At 30.1% G+C, this 26940-nt stretch overlaps 1 protein-coding gene across 1 annotated transcript in view; it reads left to right on the forward strand.

The window, feature by feature from the left end:
- The window catches only part of LOC113371668 (heparan-sulfate 6-O-sulfotransferase 1), a 182631-nt gene that overhangs the window by 154795 nt on the left and 896 nt on the right, over positions 1 to 26940 (forward strand). Inside the window, exons 3-5 of the mRNA XM_026612315.1 lie at positions 22859 to 23016; positions 26247 to 26395; positions 26521 to 26762. Of these exons, the coding sequence (XP_026468100.1) occupies positions 22859 to 23016; positions 26247 to 26395; positions 26521 to 26762 (549 nt within the window). The remainder of the gene's footprint in view (positions 1 to 22858; positions 23017 to 26246; positions 26396 to 26520; positions 26763 to 26940) is intronic.

The following is a 26940-nucleotide window of genomic DNA, read 5'->3' on the forward strand; positions in this document are numbered from 1 at the left end:
TAATTTTTTGGATTTTTTAAAATAATTTTGGATTTTTTTAATTCAGGTAGAAAATAAATACACGTCATATCTTACTAGACCCTTTTCCTCCCCCACGTGATATTTCATTTTTCAAACCCCAACCTCCTTTTAAGCCTCGAGTGAAATTGGACGACCCCTAAAAAGAAATTTAGAAATTTTACCATTACGATTTTACAGTAATTTAAGAAAATTCGTTTTAATGTAAAATTAGTATGTTCAATAAATAAATATTTTTTATATATTATCTTTACCATTAATTTTGGCACTAAAATTTAATGCTAGTTTCTATGTTATGTAATGTATCTTTTATTATTATAATTATAAATACATTTATTGAATGATATATAATTTGTACTTTTTGTTAGTCGAATTATCTTTTAGTAAATAGAGAAATATATATAATACTAAAAACGAAAAAATGCTTCAAGAGCGTCTTTCAAATGTTGAAACATCAATAGCATCTTTCAAATGTCTTCAAATGAAAAATAATATGTAAACTTTTCTGAAGATGATTTTCTTTCAGCAAAATGTAGTAAACTAAATGATGTGATAGTAATATACTGGTAATCATGTTTTTTTAAACAGAAAATTCAATAACAAACAAATAATATTATGTTATTGTTTATTGAAGCGTGAGTTTAAACAATCTCATGCATCTGTAAAAGCAAATATTTAAGAAAGTATTCTGTAAACTTTTCTCGAGTCGAATTTTCTATCAGCAAATAAATGTAGCGAAATAAAATCCACTAAAAGCGATTTATAAGAAGATACTAGTAAATCATGTTCTTTAAACAGAAACTACGATAACAAACAACTTGGATATCTTTGGAGCTTATGAGAAAACTTGTTGACTTTGTACAGAATTACATACGTATAAGCGAGCGTACGCATTCGTTCTAAATAAACGGGAAGTTGTTTACTCTGTACGGAACGATCATTCATAGAATATTTTACATTTCCGGGATAACAGGGTTGAAACAATATTATTTGAACGTAGCAGCTTTCTATTCCGGATATTTAGTTTGGGGGTTGTAATAATCGAATCAATAGCTCAACTGCTTTTTTTTATCCAATGTATACTCTTATATTTGTTTTAAATTATTTACTTATACTTGTGATTCATATAAAAATGTCTTGTATTTTACAGTAGTTTTACCTTTTTTGTTAGTGGATAGTAGGCAATATAGACATCTATCAGTAGAAAAGAGCTTTTGATCGATTGAGTAGTTTTTGTTTGGCGTAAGGTGGAAGATGGAAAATCAAACTGAAAAATTTGTCATATTAAAAAAATACATCTCAAGCACACAAAATGTTATGAGCTATATATAGTGATAAAGCCTTAGAAACGGCAGTACAAAAATTGGTTTGTCAAATTTCGTTCAGGTTATTTTCACTCAAAGATGAAAAACTCTCTGTTCGACCAGTTGAATTACTAAGGAATTGTCTACTTTTACTCTTACTACTCAACCGAACAATCAATTCTGATGTCTACTTTGAACAATTTTTGAAATTAAACAAGGCAGTTGGAGAAAAGTGGTCTAAACTGACAAATTGAAACCGTGATTTATTGAATTATTGATTTCACATATATTTGGTCACTCAGTAAAAATTATTGGGGCTAGGTTGATCTGTTTCCACGTTCATAATATAGTTTTTGCACCTTTTGATTGTAATGGTAAATAGTACTTGTTTCAGTATTTTGCTCATAAAACCAGAAATTTTATGAAATTAGAATAACGATGCTACGTAACGACGATCAATATTGACAATACATTACAGAATAAAGTTACTAAGTTCTATAAAACAAATGTCTTTGATTTTCTATAAGAAATCTGCACCTACTTAATTGCCAACCTAGTATATAAGAAAGTATTTGCAATGATGAAAATATAAATTAAAAGATAAACAATGTGTTTATTTGAGACTTTTATCATCCCTGTATAAGTGAGATATTTGTTTTTGGTCGGTCTACGCCGCGGATGGAATCGCGTAGCGGATTCTGGTAACTGCGTTTTTGTTGTACTGCGGTTATTTATGTTCGTGCAAACGTCTAGCCAAATAATGACAACGATGAAAAGACTCGTTCGCATTTCATTTGTTCCTTCCTCCATCTAAATAATTCCAGGAAATTACATTCGCCAGAATTTCAGGCGCAATATGTTTAATGTTACATTTTTATGTTGGAAATCTCTTTATCTTATGCGGTGACTCGCTATTTTTTAGAATTTAGGGGGAAATCCATCAACTAAAAGCGTGTTATTTTTTCTCGCTTTTTTTCGTTCGTTAGTGCATAAGAAGTTTCAAGCTTCTATAGTGCCATGGGTAAAAAAGTGTTGATTCATTAAGTACTCTATTCATACTTCACACCTGGTTACTTAGAGAGACTTGTTATTCTTGAATGTTTGCACTTTGACCTCGGATAACCTTTTAGAGATCTTGTAATTTATTTTCGTATGATGCTAGCAAATATCTTCTATATATATATAAAAATAGTCGGGTTTTCCTTCCTGACGAAATAACTCCAGAACGCACGAACCGATTTCGACAATTTTGCATTCGTTGGAAAGGACTCGGGCTCCGCAATGTCTATAGTTAAGAAAATTAGTGGTGCATGGCATCGTGTCTTAATGCAAGTTGCTGGAACTTCACGCACCGTAATTAAAAATTCGAGTAATGACATTAGTGAGAATTATCAGAATTATGCTTGGTTAAGTCAACGAGCAATTCTTGCCGCAAAGAATAATGATGTACACGCCTTGAATTTCACCATTCAATAAAAAATTGCTGGCGATTTGATGACATACCAATGATTCTGACTGGTCTTCCGTTTGACTTCAAACGATTGCAATATCCAGTTCGCCTTGCGTTCGCAATAACATGTCGCAAGGCCAATCGCTTAGTGTTTGCGGGATAAATTTCAAATAGATTATTTAGAAAATTATTGTTTTTCACATGGGCAGTTATACGTTGCCTGTTCACGAGTTGGAAAACCATCCACTTTGTTTGTGTTAACGTTAGACCAAAAAACAAAAATGTGGGTTTACCAAAGATCACTTCCATGAAACGGATAATTTGCGGATTCACTTTCATTTACTTAGAGAAGCTCAACTAGAAAACACTTCATTTTTGTAATCAAAATAAATTCGAACTGTTGTATAATAAAATCAAATTTTTCCTTTTAAAATATAAAACAAACAAAAATTTCTTTATCTTTCTCACGAAACCATCTGGTGGCGAAACGGAGTTCGTCGGGTTTGCTAGTACATATATAATAATGATTATTGATAATCTAATTTTCAGTGTCTGATTCTCTTGTTATTCTCACCTTTACATCAGTCTGGAGTATTGAATAATTTATTATATGTGCTAAAAAGATAAAATTGTTTATATATTTTGTAAATATAATAGGACTGTTAAACTAGTAAGATTAAATTAAGGTTGTGATGGCGTTAACTAATTTTATAGTAAATATTAAACGTACTATATGGATCATAAACTGAGTAAATAGAGTTATATTTGTCTTACGGCGGTAAATGATATCACCAAACTCAATTACACCTATGTTCGTAGTTTCAACATGTGAAACCCCATACACCCCCCCCCCCCCAGTGACGCAATATCAAACAGCTCATCACATATTTGCTCATGATATTTACCTAACATATTTGCTTATAAATCTCCTATTCTCTCAGGTCTGCGCCCTAAGCAGGGCGTGATCCGGCGCCATAACGCGACGCCCCTTTCGCCCGACGATGAGCTGGCTTTATACGGGTTTTGGCGCGGAGCATTGACGTCTCCCCGCCGTGGCCCACCTGCGGTAAGGACTTCTGCGGTTATCGGCGGAGCGGGACTCAGCTATGAAGAAGTGCTAAGAGATGACTTCCAGTTCGACATGCAAGCACACGATGTCATGGTCTTTCTGCACATTCAGAAACTGGCGGCACGTCGTTTGGGAGGCATTTAGTTCGGGATTTAGATCTAGAGGTAAGAGATAAGACTATCTAGAATCAACTGTTTCGTATATGTACCGATATAAGTTTTTTCATTGTTTTAATCTCTTGCGACTATTCTTTTGGGGAACATCAGCAAATTTTTGGTAGTAGGGTAGGGCGGGGCTAGTTGAGCATAGGGGCAAGTTGAGCAATCGAAATATCTCGAAAACTATTCACCGCCCGTTTAGGCATTATATGGCGGAAAGATAGGGGTTTGGGAGAAATAAACATCCCGCGATCGCTAGTGGCCGCTGGACAAATGAGTGAGGCTCACGAGCGTTTTGTTTATTTTGAGACCAAAAAGTAAAAAAGTAATTCATCACGAGTTTTCGTCTGGTTTAGTCAAATGTTATTTATTTTTAATCAGGTAAATGGCATTCTTCCATATATTTATAGTACTTTTAATATGCACAGGGATTCTGGGTATAATTCTCACGGTTTTTTATAAACTCACTTTTATTGTGAAATTCCGAGTTGGGGTTAGTTGAGCATAGTGGCTAAACTTGTTCTGTCACTAAGACAATTACCATTAACTTCCTACCATTAACCAGAAATTAATTATTATTTTTAATATTTAAGCTAACACTATGAGTAATAATATAAAGAAATAATGATTTTAAACAAAAATACTGAATATAATGGTAAAAATAATTTCTAAGATACGATATTGTTTTGTTGATTCTACTTTTCGTTAGTTATTCAAAGCAAATTATTATAAGTTTTGTTTTCTCTGTCAATAAAGACTATAAATATAGAACTGGTTATTGAAAAGTTATTTTATTTCATCACTAATCGACATTGAACCTATGATTTCATTATACTTTCTTAGTGCTCAACTTGCCCCACCTATGGGGTACATTGAGCATACTTGACTTGAAAAAATAGTATTAACACTTTTGTTAAGCGATAAACAACAAATCCATTGAGCCGTATAGCAATTTATTGAGACTTTTCATTGAGGAGCTACATCCGTTAAATAAAAATTTGCTCAACTAGCCCCGCCCACCCTATCTAGGATGTCTAAATCGAATGCCAATTCGGTTATTGGACGTCTGGATATGATGAGTTTTATTTAGATTATAGTAAAAAATGAGCTCTATACGGAATTTATTTTGTGTTCTTTTTGCCCATATATTTTGATTTTTCTACCATAACATTGTCATAGTAGCAAAATATATCTTGATAGATTTCCCGTTGATCGATAAGCTCGCCGCTCGCATTCAGATGTATTTAATTATATGTGTATATAAACATAAATACATATAATACATTAATTAATAATTATACCATAGATAATGCTATTACATCTAATCCTCAAATATGTCATGCATCACGCATTAGATGACAATGAGTTCACTGACATCGAAGCTCGTTTGATGTCATAAGTCGTATAATCTTATTAATTTTATATTAAATTATAAGCTATAATTCTCTTATATTTTCCTACATTCGTAGATTCTAACTACATACTTTGAGGTTTGCGATTTTTTAAATAATTAGCCAAAAAGCTGCAAGTCTTGAGCTTTTCCATGAACCAGATACACCACCCCCCACCCCCGATTTACCCCATATGATTTTTTTTTCATGAAATTATAACTTATTATTAAATATCAAAAGTAAAAATGTATATTACTATGTACATTTATCAATTGAAATAAAATTAATAAAAGAATAATAAAGTAAGCAAAAAGTAAATGTTTAATTATCAACATTTGGCAACAATTTTATAAGGTTTCATATTATAGCTAAAGATGTTCAGTCTATATGTTTTTTTTTCTTAGGACAAGAGATCACTATTTTACAACTATTAAATCGTTTTTACCTGGGATAAAAAGTTGGCACAAAATATTGCCAATCCTCAATTATCAGCAAATAGGATCTTTACAAGTTCAACCAAATTGCAACCTTAAATCTAATGCCTACTTGTGCTACAACATACACATTTTTATAAAAATATGAATTTTTATTTACTTTTTAGTTCTATTTCTAAATATTGCATTTGATTTTTTATTGTACATCTCGCATTTGATATTTTATTGTAGAAAGTATAAAATAAATAAATAGAGTGATCCACTACCGTTGACCCCCATTTTCGTTTCGTGGGCCCCGATTTTTTTTTTTGTTATCACCTCCTGGGGGTACGTGTAGACCACTTTGGAAATCACTGGTTTAGAATAAACTGTGAGAATTATTATTGCTAAAGATTAGAGTTTTCTTATTACACTGGCGTGGGACTAGTTTCCATCGCATTTAGTTATCCAATTATTTTTAATTGTGCTCGTCCTTTGAGTTATCGGTTAAACCCTATAATTGCGCAAAATTAAACGGACTAATGTTCCAATTATCAAGCTTCAGTTTGCATGAATCAATCATTCACACGCAAACATTCTTATGCACATAACAATTGTTCAGAAAAACGGATTGCATGATATTGCAGTTGACGACGATTGTGTGCCGCCACGGCTCTGATTCCAAACAAACCAACGCGAACAAAACGCTCGCGTCGGGCGCTGAATGGAAACGATATATCTGAGTTTTCTTTCTTTACAACGCTTTCTGACTGCATGGAAATAGAATATAAAATGTAATTTCCTTGCTTAATTATTATTCCTAGGACTCCTGGTCGGAAGGTAACTACTTTTTCTACTACTACTACTTTTCCGCTTTATTTTTAGTTCGATCGAACGTGAGTTCGAACGTTCGTAATCCGTTGCTAAAATTATGTTGAACGATTGTAATTTTATCGAGAAATGCTACAAGTGCTCTATTCGATAGGAAATTATCAGTTATATGATGAACAATAAAACTTTTATCATTTGCACTCGTATAAATGATCGTTTTCATTTTACCATTTCAGCATTAAATTCACTGTTACTACTTGCATATTTCTAATATTTTATAAGAAACTTTTTACATCTTTCCTGAAATGGGCAACAACCAAAACTGTAGAAAAAATGTCTTCAAATTCAAAATCTTCTGACCATTGTTGAATTTCTTTTTCAATCTTACCCTGGTAATGTTGAGGCGCAGGTCTTTAGCAAGTGGGTTTGGATGATCCTCGAGACTGCTTTTGTAATTATCTGAATATGTTCGTATTTTATCTTTTATTGTGTTTATGTCGTCTTTATGTATGCAGTACATATTTTGGAGCATTCAAAAAATTTTTAAGTAATTTATTTTGGCATTTTTGAATTTTTATCACGTTTGATTTGGAAACTGATCCAATAGAAAAACAGCTATTAATATTGAAATTTAGAATATTTCTTCAACTTGTTAATAGTCTTTTACGACGTGATATAATGGTATCACTATGTTGAAAATATGCTGATATCATCAAATTTTACGGATTACAAGATCAGTTAACATTAGAACATTTTATTAGAAACGATATATCTGAGTTTTCTTTCTTTACAACGCTTTCTGACTGTATGGAAATAGAATATAAAATGTTTGGTAACTACGTGGTTGTTCTTGATACTAACCAAATTTATGACATGGGTTGCATTTTTGGTTTAAATGTGTAATATCTACAATATTTCCAATATTTCTACAATCATATTTTTTTCCGCAATGTTTTACAAAAAATATTTTTCCACCATTAATTATGATTCTGTATCAAATTATGTAATCTTTCTATAAAACTCAAGTTTAACAAGATTCTACTAATACATTGTACTGGAAATTCTATGGCATCTAGGATAACATACAAGAAAATCAATACGTTGGTTATAAAACTTTTATAAAGAAATGTGAAACGTCTATTTCAGCGTATTGATCAGATCCCTTTGAACTTTTGATGCGCGCATGCTGTTTGTAATTAATTTTTGGATTAATTTTCGTACCATGTACGTGCTCTTTGTTTTAAATTTAGATTTTAACGATGCACTTTTTGTATACAAGGGCATTGATAGTACCTTTAATCCAAAACTTATTTTTGTCTTTAATACATACATTGCTACTTTTGGTACAAGACGCAATAACAATTAATTTGGTTCAATTAAATCATTAAATCTTAAGCATTGACATTAATTGTTTAATTTTGTTGAATTACCTAGTTAAGTATCTAAGATTTTAATTCTACAGAGTAATTAGCTGTATGTGGCTATATGCTAAATCAGTCGACAGTTCTATTTAAATTAACTAAATTAACGTTTCCGGACTATATTTGTCTATATATAGGACAAGATGATAATTAAATTAAATTTCAAGAAACTTCATTAATAATTACAAGCTGGACATGAAGTATATGCTCACTTGTTCACATTTCTACTGCATTATTTAAATATAATAAATATCAAATTAACATAACAACAGATTGAATATAAATCATATATTATACTTCTTTGTGTGGCTTCTCGAAATATATTTTTGTTTAATTATTCCTCATATTTAAAGTATTTGAATTAATTATCAATTTATTATACATATTATCATATAAATTTCTCAACATGTTTGCTTTCTGTATTTATTCTCTAGTCTTCTTCTGTATGAGAACATGAATTGTCAAAGTAAACATCGTTGTATTTACCTTTAACTCTCTGTACCAAAAAGGAAATACCATCTTGTATTATCACTAAACTAACTGCTCTTCTTGTGTGGGTTTATTGCTCAGGAACAAATATTATAACATTGTAAATATTATATAATGATTTAAAATCAATTTGAGTATGCAAATGGAAATAAAGTACAAGGGTTAATAATCTAGTAAATGAAATTGTAAAGGTAAAAATATTGATGTTTGTAAAAACATGAAATTGATGTGCACTTGCTATATTTTTCCTTTACCATTTTTTTTGCTTCCATCCTTCCTCATTCTGGGCGTGCTTCGGCTTTCTGTTCCCTGTATTTTCTTTTCTCGCGTAAGTCATTCTACTTTCATTCTACTTCTTCCCAATTTCAGTTCATCTATTTTACCTTCGACGAAGTCCTGTATAAGGTACTCCTTTGCAGAATAGATCCCACCCAGTTTCCTTTCCTTTTCATGGTCGTGGTCAGTAGAGTCCTCTTTCCTTTCTTCTCTCCTCTTTCTTCGCCCACGTTTCCCACGCCTACTTCATCTGTTCCCTGGTGTATCTCCACTTCATCTTCTCCAGTCGCCTCCAGCATCAATATTTTAGCTAGTTTTTGACGCTCTTTCTTAGAGTCCATGTCTCTGATCCGTCTTTATCAGTCTCTTTCCCAAGTCGAGACTCAGTTTCTAGTCAGTAGAGTTCTTTCCTTTGTGAATACTGCCTCGGCACCTTCGATCCTTGGCCTGATACTTCTTTCCTGCAGCATCCGTCTATGGCTAGGATGCTTCCCAAGAACTCGAAGCAGATCAGATCTTCCAATTCTCAAATTCCTAAACCTTATCCTCAGTGGCTCATTTCGTTTTGACAATCTCGTCATTTTTTTCTGTCCAATAATATGAATTGAACCAGGCACCCCTGACGTAGATTGTTTAATACTTTGACTACAAACCAAAAATCAACTGTTTAGATTCTAAACAATTCAGGGCTTCTTAAACTGTAGGTCGAGATCCCAAACGGTTAGGAAAAGTATGGGGTCGCGGGAGATTTTAATGTCAAATATTTATATATGTATATCATTCTAAAACTGTATATTTTTATATGTATATGTATACTGTGTTAGCTAATAAATAAATCATCATTTTTTTATATATTTGTATATGGGGTCGCGAAGGACAAAAGTCTAAGAAGCTCAGGTTTAGATTGTCATTTCGTTTATTTATTGCATTTTCCTTATGAAGCTGGATGTAACAATCTTCAGAAAAACGTCTTTTGACTTTTTTTAATTTAGTATGGTTGGGTTAAACAAAATCTATTTTGTGTGTATACACTTTGAAATTGTTTTTTATTATTTTTTATTTGGTTGTTTTATTTAATTTTATATAGTTTTACAAATATTTTTTAATATACGCAATGGCATCGGGCAGCAGTGATGTCCCTGCTTACTTGAAAATATAGATCAAAAATATGTTTCTTATTGCAAATATATCATTTCGGGTACTGTGGTGTGAATTGGCAATGGTTAATCTTTCACACTATTCTACCCTGATTCGAGTTGACGTTTAACTTATCTCAAGGACCTGCCCTAGGGCAGTATCACCCCTTTTTCTATTGTTATTATTATTATATATGATACTGTATTTATTTTTATTTCATAATACAAGTTGAAATATAAAAATTGTTGTTTACCTCGGCTTTTTTATATTATGCATTTCAAAAAAGAAAGAATTGTTAATTGTTTTGAAAATTCTATTACAGGGCAACGCTTTGAAGAAATTCCCGGTAATCGTGTTCACGTAATTATTTCTTTGTGTTACATTTATCTTTATGTGACTGTTATTCTTTCAACTTGAAAACTAACAGCTTGGTAATAGATCTAGAAATGTTCTGTAATAGAATTCTCAATTATAAACAAACTTCTCCTGCAGCATCGGTTGAATTGCTTCTAGAAATTTATTCATGAAAAAAATGTAGCGTCTGGCTATAAATAGTGTTTTTAAATAGAGTTCGGGAATTCGTTAATGAGACGTGAAAGTATTTGTTGACAGCCTCACATTTGAATGAGATGAATAAATATTATGTGTGATGGAATATATTGGACTACAAGAATATGCAGTTATTTTTATAAGTAGATTTTTATACGAACCGTGCGCTTTGTCCTTCTCATGATTATTATTTTTTTGTTCTCCGCTTACGCATTTTTATATTTTCTCCAGGATTACTCGAAACCGGCGGCTTTTAGATTATTAGATTTAAATTGTTTAAAAATTACATTAAATATATTTTACTTTGCATAATGTATTTCCCAAAGATTTCATTTATTTTTATGATAAATGAAGTTTTTAGGCTTGACATTATTAAATTTTGGAGGGTGTTTCAATATTACTCGTGCTAATAGCGTGGAAATAACGCTGACGTTGGTTGTAATATCTTTCTATTACATTGAGCTTGGGATTTTAAATAACCACTTAAAAATCTCGCATTGGATATTAGGAAAAATCTTATTTCAAGTACGAGGAAATATCAAATAAAACCTTCAGATTTCTTTCTCAACAGTAAAATGCAGTGAAATGAAATGTGTCAAGCATAACCGAAATGTGACAAAGGAATATGAAATTTAGAGTTGAGCGGTTTTTGTTAGCAGATCATAATAAACAAAATGATAAATATAAATAAATCACTATAATCTTTTAATTAAAGTGTATAGTATTTTATAAGTCTGATAAATATTTTTTTCATACCATTTTATTTTTTTTGTTACGCTTTTCACATTACATTACCTCATGTGAAATCTTTGGCGTTCATTGAATCTTCATTTAGTTGGCTTATGAATAATAATTAAAATTTTGTTTAATTTTATTAAAATAGTTTCAATTGTTCTACCGCAACATTTATATTTCAGTATTGTTCATAAAAGCAACTCTATTCATATTTCATTCATTTCGTTCATATTACTATTTCACCTGCACATTTATATTTATTACGATTTCCTTTCATACTGTTGCTGCATTAAATATGGAAATTCATATACATCCTCGGCCCAAATAGTGACTAATTATTATTACCTTTATATTCATATTTTATGTGAAAATTTTAATTCTAATGAACGTAATAAATCTGAACGCGCGTGCTTCGTATCGGACATTTCCGCAATAAATTTTAAACTTTGTTAAAAAATGTACAATTTGTGATTAATTATGGCATCCCTTTTTTGCGAGTTGTTTTTTACTGGCTGTAACGAGATGGGATTTTGTCCTTTTGCTTTTTATGATTTTTCTAAATACTTTGCTAGTAGGGGATTATGGGAAAAATATGCTTTTAGATTCATATAATAATTAATTTTATTAATTAAAAAGGAATTAGCTTATTTGAGAAATAATTTTTATATGGTGGTATTTAAATATCTATTTATTATAAACAATTACAATTTTGATACCATAATTTTCAGAAAGTTTATAGTATTATTTTTATCAGTCAGTATTTTTTTTATTTTTTAAATATAATAAATTTTGTATATTTTATTCAGGCAGAAGTGACTGGTATCATAGATCATAGAAAATGGTCATTATTATATGACTTTTTTAACATTTTTATTCATTCAATTATTTTGTTTACTTGTAAATAATTACTTTTTTGATACCAATAGTTTGAAAACTGTTTTAAACATTTAAAAAAAAATTGTAATCTATGGCAATCTGGAAAGCAAAAATTGTTCAATTAAACAATTGTCTATTCAATTAATTTAGTATTTTGGATATACTATTTATAATTGAATTGGCAACTAAGTAATTACAGATTTTGTTCATAGATAGTTTCAGTTAAATTTTCATTTTTGTTGACCTATTCCAAATGTAAAATCCTTTTGTTATTGGATGTTGATAGTTAAAAATCAGTAAGCAAAATTTTTGATTGGTTACCTAGTTGTTGTATGGGGTTAATAATATAGATTTATCGTGTCATCTTTAAACAAATGGACAATTATTATAGAAAATTTGTAGTCCCTTTTGTATTTGCAGTCCTGTAGCAAATATGACACCGCGAAACACACATTTAAGTGTTTTTTACACATAAATATAAGCCAGGGTGAAGAGTAATATAATTATATCTCCCCAATAAATCAGGTTTAAGCACTTTCTCTTAAATCCCTGCTTTTAATGCAAACAAAAATAGGTTTGCCCTATTTGCTTAAAACACCGAAAAAAAACTTGTATATTTACTGTGTTTATTTTTAGAGCTCAATTTTTCAAACTGTTGAATTTGGGAATGATTGTATTTCGCTATTTACTAATCTCCTTGCAATCTACTTTCTTCAATAAAATTAGAGCAATATGAAGTTGGATAATTCCAATGCTAGTTTAGATCAGAAATCATAATCCTATATAGTTTATATTATTCATCGACAATTTTTTTTTCATAATCTATATTCGACTGCATTCAATATTTTATATTTAACTTAGTTCATTTATACCAGCTGTTGCAATCCATCCATTGGAATAGATATTTACACGATGAGCACGTACAAAATGTTAGAGAAAACTTGTTTTCAATATTACAGATAGTTTACCTTTTGAAAACTAATATGAAATGCCGGATGTTTCAACTTAATGTGTTAATATACTCTTAAATATTAATACAATATAATACAACTTGAATATTTATACAATACAACTGGCTATATTTAGCAACTGTTCCTCTTGCCCTGCCTCAAGTGATTCGACCCGGACAGGAGGGATTTGCATAAAAATATCGATATGGATGCATTGAACTTTAGTATCATAATAATAATTTCGAATATATATTACTGGGATCGTAAAGGAATGATAAATCGTAAATTTAGTTATTGCAGACATTTGCTTATATATATTAACATGCATATAATTTCATTAATTTCTAACTCACATAATATTTTCATACATATTCCAACTAAGTGGGCATTTCGTGGTTGTATGGTAAAATATTTGGCATTGCAATTCAAATTTATAGGTTTTATATCCATCTCGATACAGCCTGATATCAAGCAGTTAAAGTAAATATAAATATAAAAATATGTTTACAAATGAAAATAGGTTTTCCCCAGATTTTTGCTTCTAATAAAAAATATCAGTATTAGAAAGCTAGTAATCTTATATATACGTGTCATTTAATATTATTAATTTTATCAACATTGTGAGTGTATTTACAACAACAAATATTTATTTATTGAATTGTTTGATAGCATCAATATGAAAGAAATAAATCATTCAATATGCTATAGAAATACTTTATATTTAACATTGTTTTTCCGCCGATTCATTTTCTTTGAAAATCTTTTATTTCCCTTGTATTTCTAAAGATGACACTTCACAAAATCCAAATCAAATCTTTCAGTAGCCGATCTTATTGAAAATGTCAAAAATAAAAATTTGGTTGGATTGTCGTACTTTCTGTCATTCACTTTTCGATATTCAAAGCATCTATATGTTTTTGACAAGTCAAATTCTATGAAATGTGCATATTTCGAAACATTTTCCTCGCTGAGAAATGTCTATGTAAAAGTTTGAATGGATGTAGTAGTATATCTGAATTGAAATAAAAGTAATTATTTGAAATTATTTAACACTGCGTGTTTGGAGATATAGATATTTTTTGCAAAATTTATAATTCCACCTAATGGAGTATTTATGAGGATGAGGTTTTTGATCATAAACGTTGGAATAGATGTTAGTGCATCCATCCACTGAATAATGCATATTTTTTTGCTATATTTATAATACTATTTATACCTTAATAGGCTAATAATATCCATCGGAGCATGATAGGTACAATACCTACTCTTTTTTGTAATAGGTCTCATAACTATCAAAAGATCAAGGCATATATCCTGAACGTTTTTTAGGCGTGTCCAAAGTTGTTACAATTGTTTGCATAATAAATTGATCCAAAAGGCTTGGCCCTTTACTAATTCGATTGTATATCAAGCTTATTACTATGTCATGTTTGCACAAACGATAAATTTGTTATGTATCATAATAATAATTTTATCAAGAAAATTTGGCTTATGATTTATATATATATATATATATATATATATATATATATATATATTGATTAGCAAAGAATTGGGATGGTCAGCAATAATAGTAAATATTGGCAAATCAAATTTTTCAAGTATGAGTGGTTTATCATAATGATTTTTTGTGAACGTGCACATTTAATTGATCAAATAAGCATGTATCAACTTTTTTTTGATAGACTTATAAAAGTTCTATATAATTTTGTGGGCTCATAACACTGATCCGTATCACTCTTTCCAATAAATGCTCTGTTTCTTCCTATAATTCAAATTATCAATGTGTTATAATAAAAAATCATTTCGGAAGCGACTGTAATTTCAATTACACATCAAATATATAATTTTAAAAATGTATTACGGTAATAATAGGTAATTTGATGAGTTGTGAAGAAACCATCAATTGTAAATTTGTGCTTTGAGTACGTTTATAGATTTGTAATGCGAGATAATTATCATAATTTTTATAATCACAGAGGTTCCTGCTGGTAATTACACATCGAAACATATGTAATTTTCAACTTTTTTATGGAAATCAATTATCGAGTAATAAAGATTCGTGTGTGGCTGAGAAAAGTTTTTTTAGGTCATGTAGAAAGAATGTATAAATGTACATTTATATGTACATAAATATGAAATATATATAGTGGTTCAAAATTTTGAAAATTATATAATATTTTTATTTTAAAAATATTTATAGATAAAGATCACATATAATTCAATTACGAATTTTCTTGTTTAATTTATTACATTTTGCCTTTATTAGTTCATATACTTTTATCCATTTGATTTTCTTATGACGATAAATATTTCTATAGAATTAAATCTCGACGAACATAAGAGTAATTGTCTTTTATCTGCTTCTTATTGAGGATTTTATATTTATATCGGATGGACATAAATAAAATTTCAAGTATTCGTTACAGTACATTTATCCTCGAATTTAATACCCTCAGATATGACTCGTGGATGCATTGCCCTCATAAATAATAATAATAAAACAAGCAAGATATATATACAGTTTCTTGTCGCCTTTGTTTTGCCCTGTTTTCATGGAAAGATGTGATGTGCATTATAAAACAGGGGTTTGGAACTTTTTTGTAACAATGAGGGAAAGTAAAATATTGATAGAGATAGAAAATGAAAAAATACTAGATATTCTAAAATAAAACTAAAATGCTAAAGTTCTTAATATTTTTTGCTCAAAAATAACCATGATGCAAGGCCAAAGACGACAGATCATTCAGTCTATTCTGTGTATCCAAATTTACCTTTTAGTTAAAAAGACATTCCTTTTGCTTTTGCTTATAAGTTGATAAAGCTTCTGAACATACTTTAGAACTCCTATCAAAAATTTGATCAATTTTACCAAATTATCTATCACTATCTTATTACTAGTCGTACTGTTCAAAGAGCCATTTACACTACTGAGTCTATTTTTCGAAATCACAATAAATTTTATCAAAGAAATTTGTTGAAAATATGACTTGTTAAATGACTCGACACGACACGAAGCTTAATTTTACACATTTTTAATATTTTGCAATTCATTTAAAATAGATTATTTGTCTATTTTAAAGTAACTGTATATAATTGGTTCATTGTAATTTTTTCAAAATTTGGCATAGGTATTCAATATCACTAACAAAAAATATTAAAAATATTTGTATTTTTAAATTCATTTATTTGTGATCGACCCAATTTGTATGTTACATGTTACAGTAATTCTGATACATTATGCATCAGTTCATTTCCATAACAACAAATATTGAAATTAATTATTAATAATTGAATATTGGGTGCTATGAAAAACATTGCATTTATTTGGACCAATGTGTGACCATGTGAGCATAAAACAAACACGAAAATATAATGAAATATCGAATATATATTTTAAACAAGTAGTCAATCGGTATAATAATTTATTAATTTTATTCATAAATAAGGTTTCCAATCGTTTCAAAGGTTGCGCGTGCCTTTTTGGTGCCTCTCCAGCTATATATTAATACTTGAATAAGTTTATATACAAATATGCAATTATAATGCGGGTGTTTGTCTACTTAATTAGAAATATAGTGGTTTAAAAACGCGATGCTATTTTTTTGTTTCATTTACAGACGTCATATCTCTTTAATGAGACGCCTTGTTTGTAGAGACAACATCTGTTGCCTCAGTTCTTGGACTTTTGGAGTGAGAAGATAAACCCTTGATTGTGCTCAAACTTTTTAAATCTCGAAATTCGTTTTTTATACTATATTACCAAAATACTAAATACCGTATTAAATAATATTATCATTAAATAAATTAATTTAATTTAATTTTTTTAAATAGCCTAATGCATTTCTTAAATTGCGATAACTCAAAACAATGATTACAGTACATAATAACAAACAATAATTAATTGATACTTTTGGCAAAATACAATCGATTTGTTCATAGATCCAGAAGACAATTTATTTCGAGATGCATTATATAAAGTAGTATTTTCATAATATTTAATATCATATTTAAATTTAATATTTGATGTAAATATGTAGAAGTTATTTTAATAAATCATATGAATATATTATTGCAAATCTATAAAATTCAATCTTAAGAAAACCTAAATATGACCATCGATCTTCCATACGAAATTCTGACGATAGATTCTTACTAACAATAAGTAAAAAAAAATCAACTTTTAACAAAGCAATTGATATTGTTTATATTTCGTGATATTTTTATGATATAAAAAAAATATTATGACCAGAATCATAACAAAAATATAGACATCCATTTTCTATACGAGATTGGAGATACATCTTTATGAGACAAATAATTATACACTATTTTAACAAAATAATTTATTTCTATGCTGTTTTTATAACGTAATATTTCCATAATATCTAATTTCAAATTCAAATTTGAAATTATTGCCATTTTTTATTAAATCAAATGTATATATAAGCATAAAAATTAAACGCTTGAAGACATAAGTATAAGTAAACATGAATATCGATATTGAATTCGAGATATTTTTTCTGAAGGGTTGTTTTATTAAAAAGTAGATCAGAGGTTTCCTATATTTGATTTTATAATATTTGATATAACCTTGTTTACTCAACTGTATGTCCCTTATATTATACATATAAATATGATACAGCGAATTCAGGAAGCAAAATGTGAAAATATCGCTTAGTAAGTTTAGATAAATAAATATATATATATATATATATATATATATATATATATATATATATATTGACACATGATATTAAATAATAATCGAACCAATACATAATATTCGAGAATTAATAACGTTATCTCTACCTGAATTAATAATATTTTTGTAATCAAATATAAGATTTCTCGGCTCTTCTAATCTAATTCAATTTATTCTCTATCTTTTATTTTTATCGGCAAATATTTTTCAAATTCAATTTTCTCCTTGTGCACGATGGTAATTAGCGTAATACACACGTATACACCATTATGAACACATGCAGTTTATGTTCATAAATCCACGGTAATTATTATAAAGCGTTTTCGGTGTTTAACGTACGTTTGCTGTAAGATATATCACTTTGTAATTAGTTATACACCATTGGACATATTATATATTCTGCCCGGCCTGTATTTCGAGCAACATTCTTACTGAATTATAAGCTAATTTAGCTGGAATGGATGCAGGCTTGGTTGAGCATCACGTAGTAAAAGATATTTTAAATGGAGAGGGTTAATTACGATGTAATTTTTTATATATTGCTTTAGAGCGGACTTAAGAGATTTTTATTACATTAAGGCATTTGATTTATATTATGCATTATTGGGTTACATTGTAATGTCTGCTAAAACTTTTGTACTTTAGAAGAACATCAGATTTATTGAATATTACCAAAAATATAGTTGAAAATATTGGATGTAAATAGACATTATTTTTTCGAATCTCGAATTATGTTATAAGTGAACATAACTATTAGTTCATTCACTTGAATAGTCTGGGACATCGCTGGGGTAACGATGGGACATCGCTCGGGCATCGCTGGGGCATCGATAGGACATCATAGCACATATTACGCAAATCGCTGTCCCGAAGGTACAGTTTACCATTAATTCAGGCGGAGTACATTAACTGACAAATAAATGTCAGCGTTCGAGACAAGTTCGATAAAGTCGCTGTTAAAACGATGCTCGTCGACTAAAATTTACTACCCAGTACGCGGCTCTAATATTGCTACATTAGGCGAAGAGTCGGATTACGGTTTCGAACACTTTTATTGAATTGGATACAATCGGTAAGTGATTGTTTTGCGGTTAGATATCCTATCCAGATTTGCTAGTGAGGCGGTGATAAACTTGAATATTTCTGGATCGACTTCAAAAGCTCTAGCCAAATCAATATGGCAGCAATCGAGAAGTGGAGAAAACATTTTACGTTAAATTTTTCTTATCAAAATTATCAATCAAATCAAAATTATGGCAAATAATTTGTCATCAATACTTTAATATTGTAAACAATCGAGAGTGATGACAAAATTAGCGGTCAATTTCACATCTGTTGCGGAGGTTATTTGAATCAGTACAGCACTAATTTTGGAGGGTCAATTGAATGCATTTAAATTATTATTTAATCATTTTATTTTTTTTAAATATAGATGGCAATATGTTTCCAAGTGAAAATAGCCCTTGCTTGGCATTGCTGCACCAATAAAAAGTCAACCCTATTAGATTAATTCTAATAACAAAATCATCAAATATGGATGGATTAATCATTAGGTTACCATCTAAAAAAATACGAAGGAAGGAGAAGTGTCAGCTTATAGGACGTAAGGTTCTGATTGCTGTTCAAAAAAATAATAAAAAAAAAATCAATTTTTTTATTCATTTAATTTTGCGATCTGTTTATACAAAAATAATAAATAAAATCAAGATGCATGAAGAATACAATATTTATTAGAAATTGGAATAGATAAACAGTGTATCTCCTAAAAATATCACATGCAAAAATTATTGGAGATTTTTTCTGTCTTTTCTATTTCAATAGTAAAATATTCTTTTCTTTATTTTGTCAAACCGTCGGTACAATGATACCTCTAAAACAAGACTCATCTCACTATTTTGACAAATATTTTATATAATAGCAAGTCCCTTTATATAGTCATCCGACAATCGTTGGAGGAAAAAAGTCTTTTTATTATTTCGTCTGAATTTTTCATTGTTAAATAATTTACACAATCCAATCGTAAATGAAAATTTGTATATATCTTTACGTTTCAAAGGTTTCTGAACATTTTGGCATACCTTAGAAAAAATGGATGTATGTGTGTGTGTATGTGTGTGTGTGCGGATACAAATTTTCGTCGACGATTTCGGGAACACGGTTTAACCGATTTCAATTATTCAAAAAACACTCGATTGCTGTTGATAAGGAGACGTGCTGATCAGTTTTTGACATTGCTATTTTTAGCAAGGCATCATCAGCATCCCCCAGCCCTTTGGCTAAGACAGACCACAGCGATCAGTAGAACTATTACTATACGTGCAGTGGGAAGTTTTGGCGGAATCTCGAATCCATTATTCCGCATGCAGTACCAGCATAATACAGCTGGTCTGCAACAGATGCAACTGTTACATCGGAGACTGATAAACGACCGTTCTGGGGTTAATTGCTTACCCCGAGATAAACACTGGCTCAGCTTTATATATCATTAATGATATATCACCGATGCGTCTTTCTCCTCGCCCTTACGCGTCTGTTTGATCCGTTTTTACGTCCAATCCCATATGACCAGGAGGATGGTACAAATTGCTCAACCTGATAGGGCGATATTATACTGTTTCTGTAATTATAACTTGTGGTGGATTGAGGGATTTATGTTTTAATATACAATATAAGCATTAAATGTTGACGATATTACATTTAAATTATATCCTGCTATTTTATTCGTATTTTGGTTCAATAAAGCATAAGAGAAATACTTACCTAAAGGCTTACCTAAATTATGATTGTGATTGAAAGATTGTTGATCTCATAAATATAAAGTTCTATGATACTTAATTCGGAAATAGAAAATTTATATACCTTTTTAAGAAATTAGTGATTTTAAATAAATTAGAGATTTGATATATGATTAACTGAGATGAGATGCATTTATAAGAGGAATAATTGTAAAGAGTCAAAAAATATTCTGGAAACTTATTTTGAAAAGTTGACAATAGTATTGTGGAATCTATGATCATTCAATTTTTGAATATGCAACAGTTGTAAATTAAAAAGTTGTGCTCTGAAATTAATAATCGAGTTGAAATAAGTTGCAATTAAACTTTTATAAAAACTAACACGTGACTGTGGTAAGACGGACCAACTGAACCCTCACCCTGGCAAATCTGTAAACAATAAAAAATAGTAAACTAGTGGGATGTATGGCATCGTGCCTTAAGGCAAATTGCTGGAACTTCCCGTACTGTAACGGAATGTTCAAGGAATACTGAATGTTTTCAAATAGATTATTATTAATATTGTAACATTGTCTAATATTTATAAGAATTATATAAACTGAATTGCAAAGTTGAAATTATTTGTTTAAAGTATATTAGAACTAAAGTCAGAATTAAAAATAAAATCTGAATTATTTTCAATATACAATTTTTTTTTTGTAAATCAATTATTTTGTTAAGACAAGCAGAAAGTTCTTTGAATCATTTAAATCGCTTAGTTCTCTCAAAAACTGCCATTTTTTACACATTTAGCTCCGTATCTTCGAAATGACTGGGCCTGTCTTTGCCTAATAAACACTTTTCCCAATCATTACTAATTGAATGTTTTTTAGATCATTCAAATCGGATGCTCCGTTCTCTCAAAAACTAGATTTCTAATTTCTGCACTCTTTGCTCTTTATCTCCGTAACTGCTGGACGTGCCTTTGCCAAAAAGTAATCATCTCATCTCCCTATCAATAGGAATCGAATATTTTTTGAACCATTGAAATCGGTTGATCCGTGCGCCCGAAAACGTGACTGAAAATTTGTATCGATACATACATACATACACACACACGCACATCCATTTTTTCTGAGGTATGCCAAAATGTTCAGAAACCTTCAAAACGTCTAGAAATGTAAAAAAAAAGCAATTTTACAAGAGATAAGTTAAATAAATATTTATTCCAACCATGCGGGTTATTTTTGATGAAATACCACATCAAGGTTATATACAGTATTATCTCTGAAAATACTTGGTTGAATATTAATTTGTAAAATTTCTATAAAATTCAAAATATACTCTGCCTATGGGGTGAAAAGGACCAGGTTACATATTTTTGAAAAACGTGAAGATATGCAAAAAAAAATCATTTTTGATTTACTACCCATTACTATAACTTACCCTACGGGAAGCTAAAAAGCTATTTTATGAAGGATTGTGAGAGAGAAATATTTATTCCAACTATGTCCATAGATATTTCTGACCAATAACCAGATCAACGCTATTTTCAGTATTATCTCTCTGTGAAAAATATACCCATGAAATTTAATTTTTGCTTTGGTCGGATAATATAACTATTATTTCGTAAAATCCCCTTGAAATTAAAAATAAGACATTAGATCTATTTGTCCCCTGGTCGTCCCAACAACTCCCTCCCCCCTCATGCTAACGACTAGTTGACAATTGTTTGAAAAATAGCAAATTAAACATATTTCTACAATGATGAATTAACTAAAAGTTTTACTTAACATAGTCAGATAGTTGTTTGTTTGACATGTGTTATTTGTTGTGATATAATTGGTTTGGTTTTCACAATATAATTGCTCAAAGTCAAATTGGATCTTTGTGTCCTCCCTACCTTATATGGCTAACAATATTCTGGCTTGCTAATTTTATGTTTACTCAGTTTATGTTTACATTTCAAGTCATTTTGAAATATTTGGCCCTAAATTTGGCAAAAATATGAGCGTTTCTAATCAGAATCTGTACCGGAAGCATATGTATGTTCTGTAATGTTTTGTCGGTAGCTACTGATTACAGTTGACGTCCACACGAATTTTGTGGAATCTTTTTATGCAGTCATCTAATCTTTTAAAAAGATTAAAGAAATTTACAATCAAAATGTGTCTATTATAAAAAATATGCTAAATAACTATCTATGATTAATAAAATTTTTTTTACAACGACTTATTCAAGACGCCTCGTCCCAGATTATGATTGATCATCATAATCTGTCATCGCATTAAATTTGTAATCGGATCCAATTCTAATTAAATAAATCCTTCATGATTCTTGTATGACGAGCAGTTTCCGCTTATCCGTTGCAGCGCCCTTGCTCCTGTCAGCGAAATAAGAAGCGATGCTACTGCTTCAGGCCGAATAGGAAGGAAATCTGGTTATTCTCACGATATTCGACAGGATGGCGGTGCGGCCTGCACGCCGACTGGACCGAACTCACAAACTGTGTGGACCAGGAACTAGACAGGTAATTGATAATATTCAATTCATTAATTAATTAATAAAACAGAGTTTGAAAAAAATTAATTAATTAATATATTTATTTTAAAACGGGTACGTATAAAACTGAATAATTGATAGAATATGGTTGAATTATATAAAGGTAACACTAGATATACCACGCCAGTCAAAATGACTGGTTGGGCACTTTCAATTCAAAATTTCCATTATATGTAAAATTTGTTTTGTGAAATGAAGTTATGACTTTTTAAGTTATAAGTATAGAAATCATTTTGTGCATTCAAAGTTACTTTATATATATTAGTAACAAAAATAAATTGTGTTACTACTACTTGTACCAGCACCATGTCAAAATACATGAAAATGTTTGATAAAAGAACCGAACTAACAATAGCCATTGATCGTATGCGTTTATCGCCTACTCTCTTATCGACGATAATATATATTATTTATACTTTATTCTCTTTTACATTGTAAAAATGCAGATTGCTAAAGAATTACTAGATTTTTACCAACAAAACAATTGTTTCGAGCTTCGTTCAACACACTAAATAAAATTTTATTCAAAGTGATTTTCATGTATAATTATTTATTCTTTTTGTACACTGATACAAGTCAGTAACATTCGCGTGGACACAAAAATTTCCAAAAATATATTTTTGAGTAAAAAAAAAACTATAAACGAGAAAACTGCCATGGTTTCGATTTATTTTTGTAGCGACTGTCAGTTTTCGAAAAAAGAATGGAAACAATGTTTTTTTAGCTTGTTTGGAAAATACAATCAGCGGATCTCTGAAATGTTTGGATCTAGGATTTGAAATATATAATAGTGCCGTTGATTTTTTAGATAAATAAATTAATCCACAAGGCAGTGCTGTTATCGACTGTAGAAATGGGAAAATTTCGTGATAAAGACAATACAGATGGATCAAGTACGTTAGTAAATAGATAGATATCACAAACAAAACGTATGAGACGATGCGAGCCACTTTCCTCCAATTCTGAAGACGAATTTGGAAGTAATGCACCAAGTCAGGAAACTAAAATTAGTTTGGACGAAATTATTTGGACAAGAGTTGTAGTAATGTGAAATAGGCTTTGCATGTAGATTAGAAGTTCAAAGAGCTTTCAGACACATACTCAGGCCAAATTTATAGAAAAAAAGCCCGGGTTTGGAACAAATTATAGAAAATAGCAAAAATTGCTTCAAACCGGGAGCTCATATCACTTTGGTTGAATAACATTTTCCAACAAAGGCCAGAAGCATATTTGGCCAGTAAATGCCAAAGAAACTTTATAAATTTACATAAAATTCTGACTGACATCTGATGTAGAAACAAAATATATGGTAAATGGTTGCCCGGATTTAGGGAAAGACGAAAAATCAACCCCTCTAAGCGAATTTGTAGTAATGAAACTTCTTGAAACATATACCATGAAGGGTATAAATGCAATAACCAATATTATTTTTCAATTATTTATATGACATTGAAATTAAAATCTAAAAACACGTCGTTAGCTGTAATTTTACGCGCAAACAAGTGGGTGCTGCCGCACACTTTTATTGAGTATTGTGTTAAAGTACTGTAAAAACTGTTAAAAATTAATATATTTTATTATTTGACAATATCTATAAGTTTATTTAACAGCTGTAGTTAGTTTTGTTCAACTTAAAAACACAATAAGTATGTTTTCTTAGAGACCAGTCAATTTGACTGGTATTGGTAGAAATAGGTATATACAAACGGCTGGTATATCTAGAGTTAATAGCATACAAAATATGTACAGTTTACTCGAAGCAATAAAACGGATTAAATAATTGATTAATGATCATGAAACTTCGATAATCTTAGTCGATTCGTATTCCGAAGCGTTTTCGAAGTTAATAAAAGTTCGTAAAGATCAACTTGGGAGTTCATGTTCTATGGCACCGTTAGGAACATAAACATGGTTACGTCTTAACTTCAACACAAATATATTGATTTAACAAAAGGAAAAGAAAGTCGGATGATTGTTTAGGAACCCAAGTAAACAATGAGGCATAATATTTATCTGCCTCAGCCGCATCTTCATTGTTCCCTTCTATATTCCGTTCGTATTTATATAAGGCTAAAGATAATGAAAACATATTGTGCACATTGCCAATAAGTTCACTGCGAAAACGATTATAGCATTTGCTAAAGAAGGAAAAATATTTGAATTATGTAAATTGAGCACGTGGGCATAAAAATATACATATGACATAATATTAGGTAAATATCTCCCTTCCGCCTTTTTGTATTATAAACCAAGAGCAAAAAAGCGGAAGGGAGATATTTGACAACCTAATATCATACGATACGGTAATATTTTATAAGATTTCTTAATTGCAATGTTCGGGCGAAAAATTACTTGTTTTATCATTTCATAATATTTCACATATTTTTAAATAATTTATGCGTTTTCCTTGCACGTTTAAGAATAATACTAGTGGTGCATTGCATCATGCCTTAAGACAAATTGCTGGAACTTCTCGCACCGGCAACCAGAATGTTTGAACAAGCTTCAAGTTGTTTTTGAAAACTTTGAAAAAAAATTGATTTTTAAGAATTTAGAAAATTTTAAAAAACTCACTTTTTGAAAAATTTAATTTATTTTTATTTTTTGATTTTTTTTTACAAATTTTTACAAAGCAATCTCTATAAAATTTAACATTTTCTGGCACGTATCTTTGAAACGGCTGAACTTACTTTGACCAAAAACTAATCACCACGTCTCCCAATTAGTACGAAATTCGTACTACGATTCGTACTACGAATGAAATGTTTTTCGAATTATTCTAATCAGTTGATACCTGTTTACACACACACACACACGCAAACACATACATACATTTTTTTAAGGTATGTCAAAATTTTCAGAAACCTTTGAAACGTAAAGATATATGAAAATTTTCAATTTAGATTTTTTTGCGATTACTATAACTTACCCTAAAGAAAGTTAATAAAGCATCGCATATATAATTCAAAAAGTTTTTATAACTTTGGTACTGATTTTAAACCATTATCATTTTATATTTATGGTAAAAATACCAGTTGCAATACCTGTTTTAGAAGTGAAAAAATCATCACAAATATAAGGAATAACAATCGGTAGTAGAGAATTTATCACAACCGCGCTGAATATATAATTACTAAGCAATCATATCTTATTAACTATTGTCTAAAACTTAATATGTTAAACGATTATCACTTCCAGAACCGAAGGTGGTCCAGCCAGAAGAAGATACTTCTATGTGACCCTGCTTCGTGAGCCTGTTGCTCGTTATTTGTCGGAATACAGGCACGTGCAGCGCGGAGCGACGTGGAAGAATTCCAGGCACTGGTGCAATGGTCGAAATGCGTCCAGTATGTGAAACTTTTAATCATCTTTATATAACCGCTATTTTTTTAATCAACTACACATCGAAATGTTGACGAAAGCAATATATAAAGACTTGACACAGTTTATTACCATATTTATTTATCTACAGTTCGGGAGCTTCCGCCTTGTTACACTGGTCCCACATGGCATGGTGTGGATTTGGATAGCTTTATGGCATGCCCAAGTAATTTGGCTGCAAATCGACAAACTAGAATGTTAGCAGATTTGTCCAAGGTTGGTTGCTATAATACTTCAGCCATGTCGAAGACTGAACGGGATCATTTGATGTTGGAGAGCGCCAAACGCAATTTAGCGTCCATGGCTTATTTTGGATTGACTGAACACCAGAAGGTAACTAACTTAGATGTATAAATTTATAATATTTTACATTTTGAAAATAGAATTTTTGTTTTTCACTAAAAATAGTCAATACGGTGGTCCTTTTATATCTTACAAACACACTTATAATTTTTATATCTATATTAACGATTAGACGGTGTATGCTCCCAATAAGGTGCCTATGCATATT

Source organism: Ctenocephalides felis, unplaced genomic scaffold, assembly GCF_003426905.1.
Source record: "Ctenocephalides felis isolate EL2017-DRISC unplaced genomic scaffold, ASM342690v1 CF-g0.4_SCAFFOLD_01492, whole genome shotgun sequence".
NCBI lineage: Eukaryota > Metazoa > Arthropoda > Insecta > Siphonaptera > Pulicidae > Ctenocephalides > Ctenocephalides felis.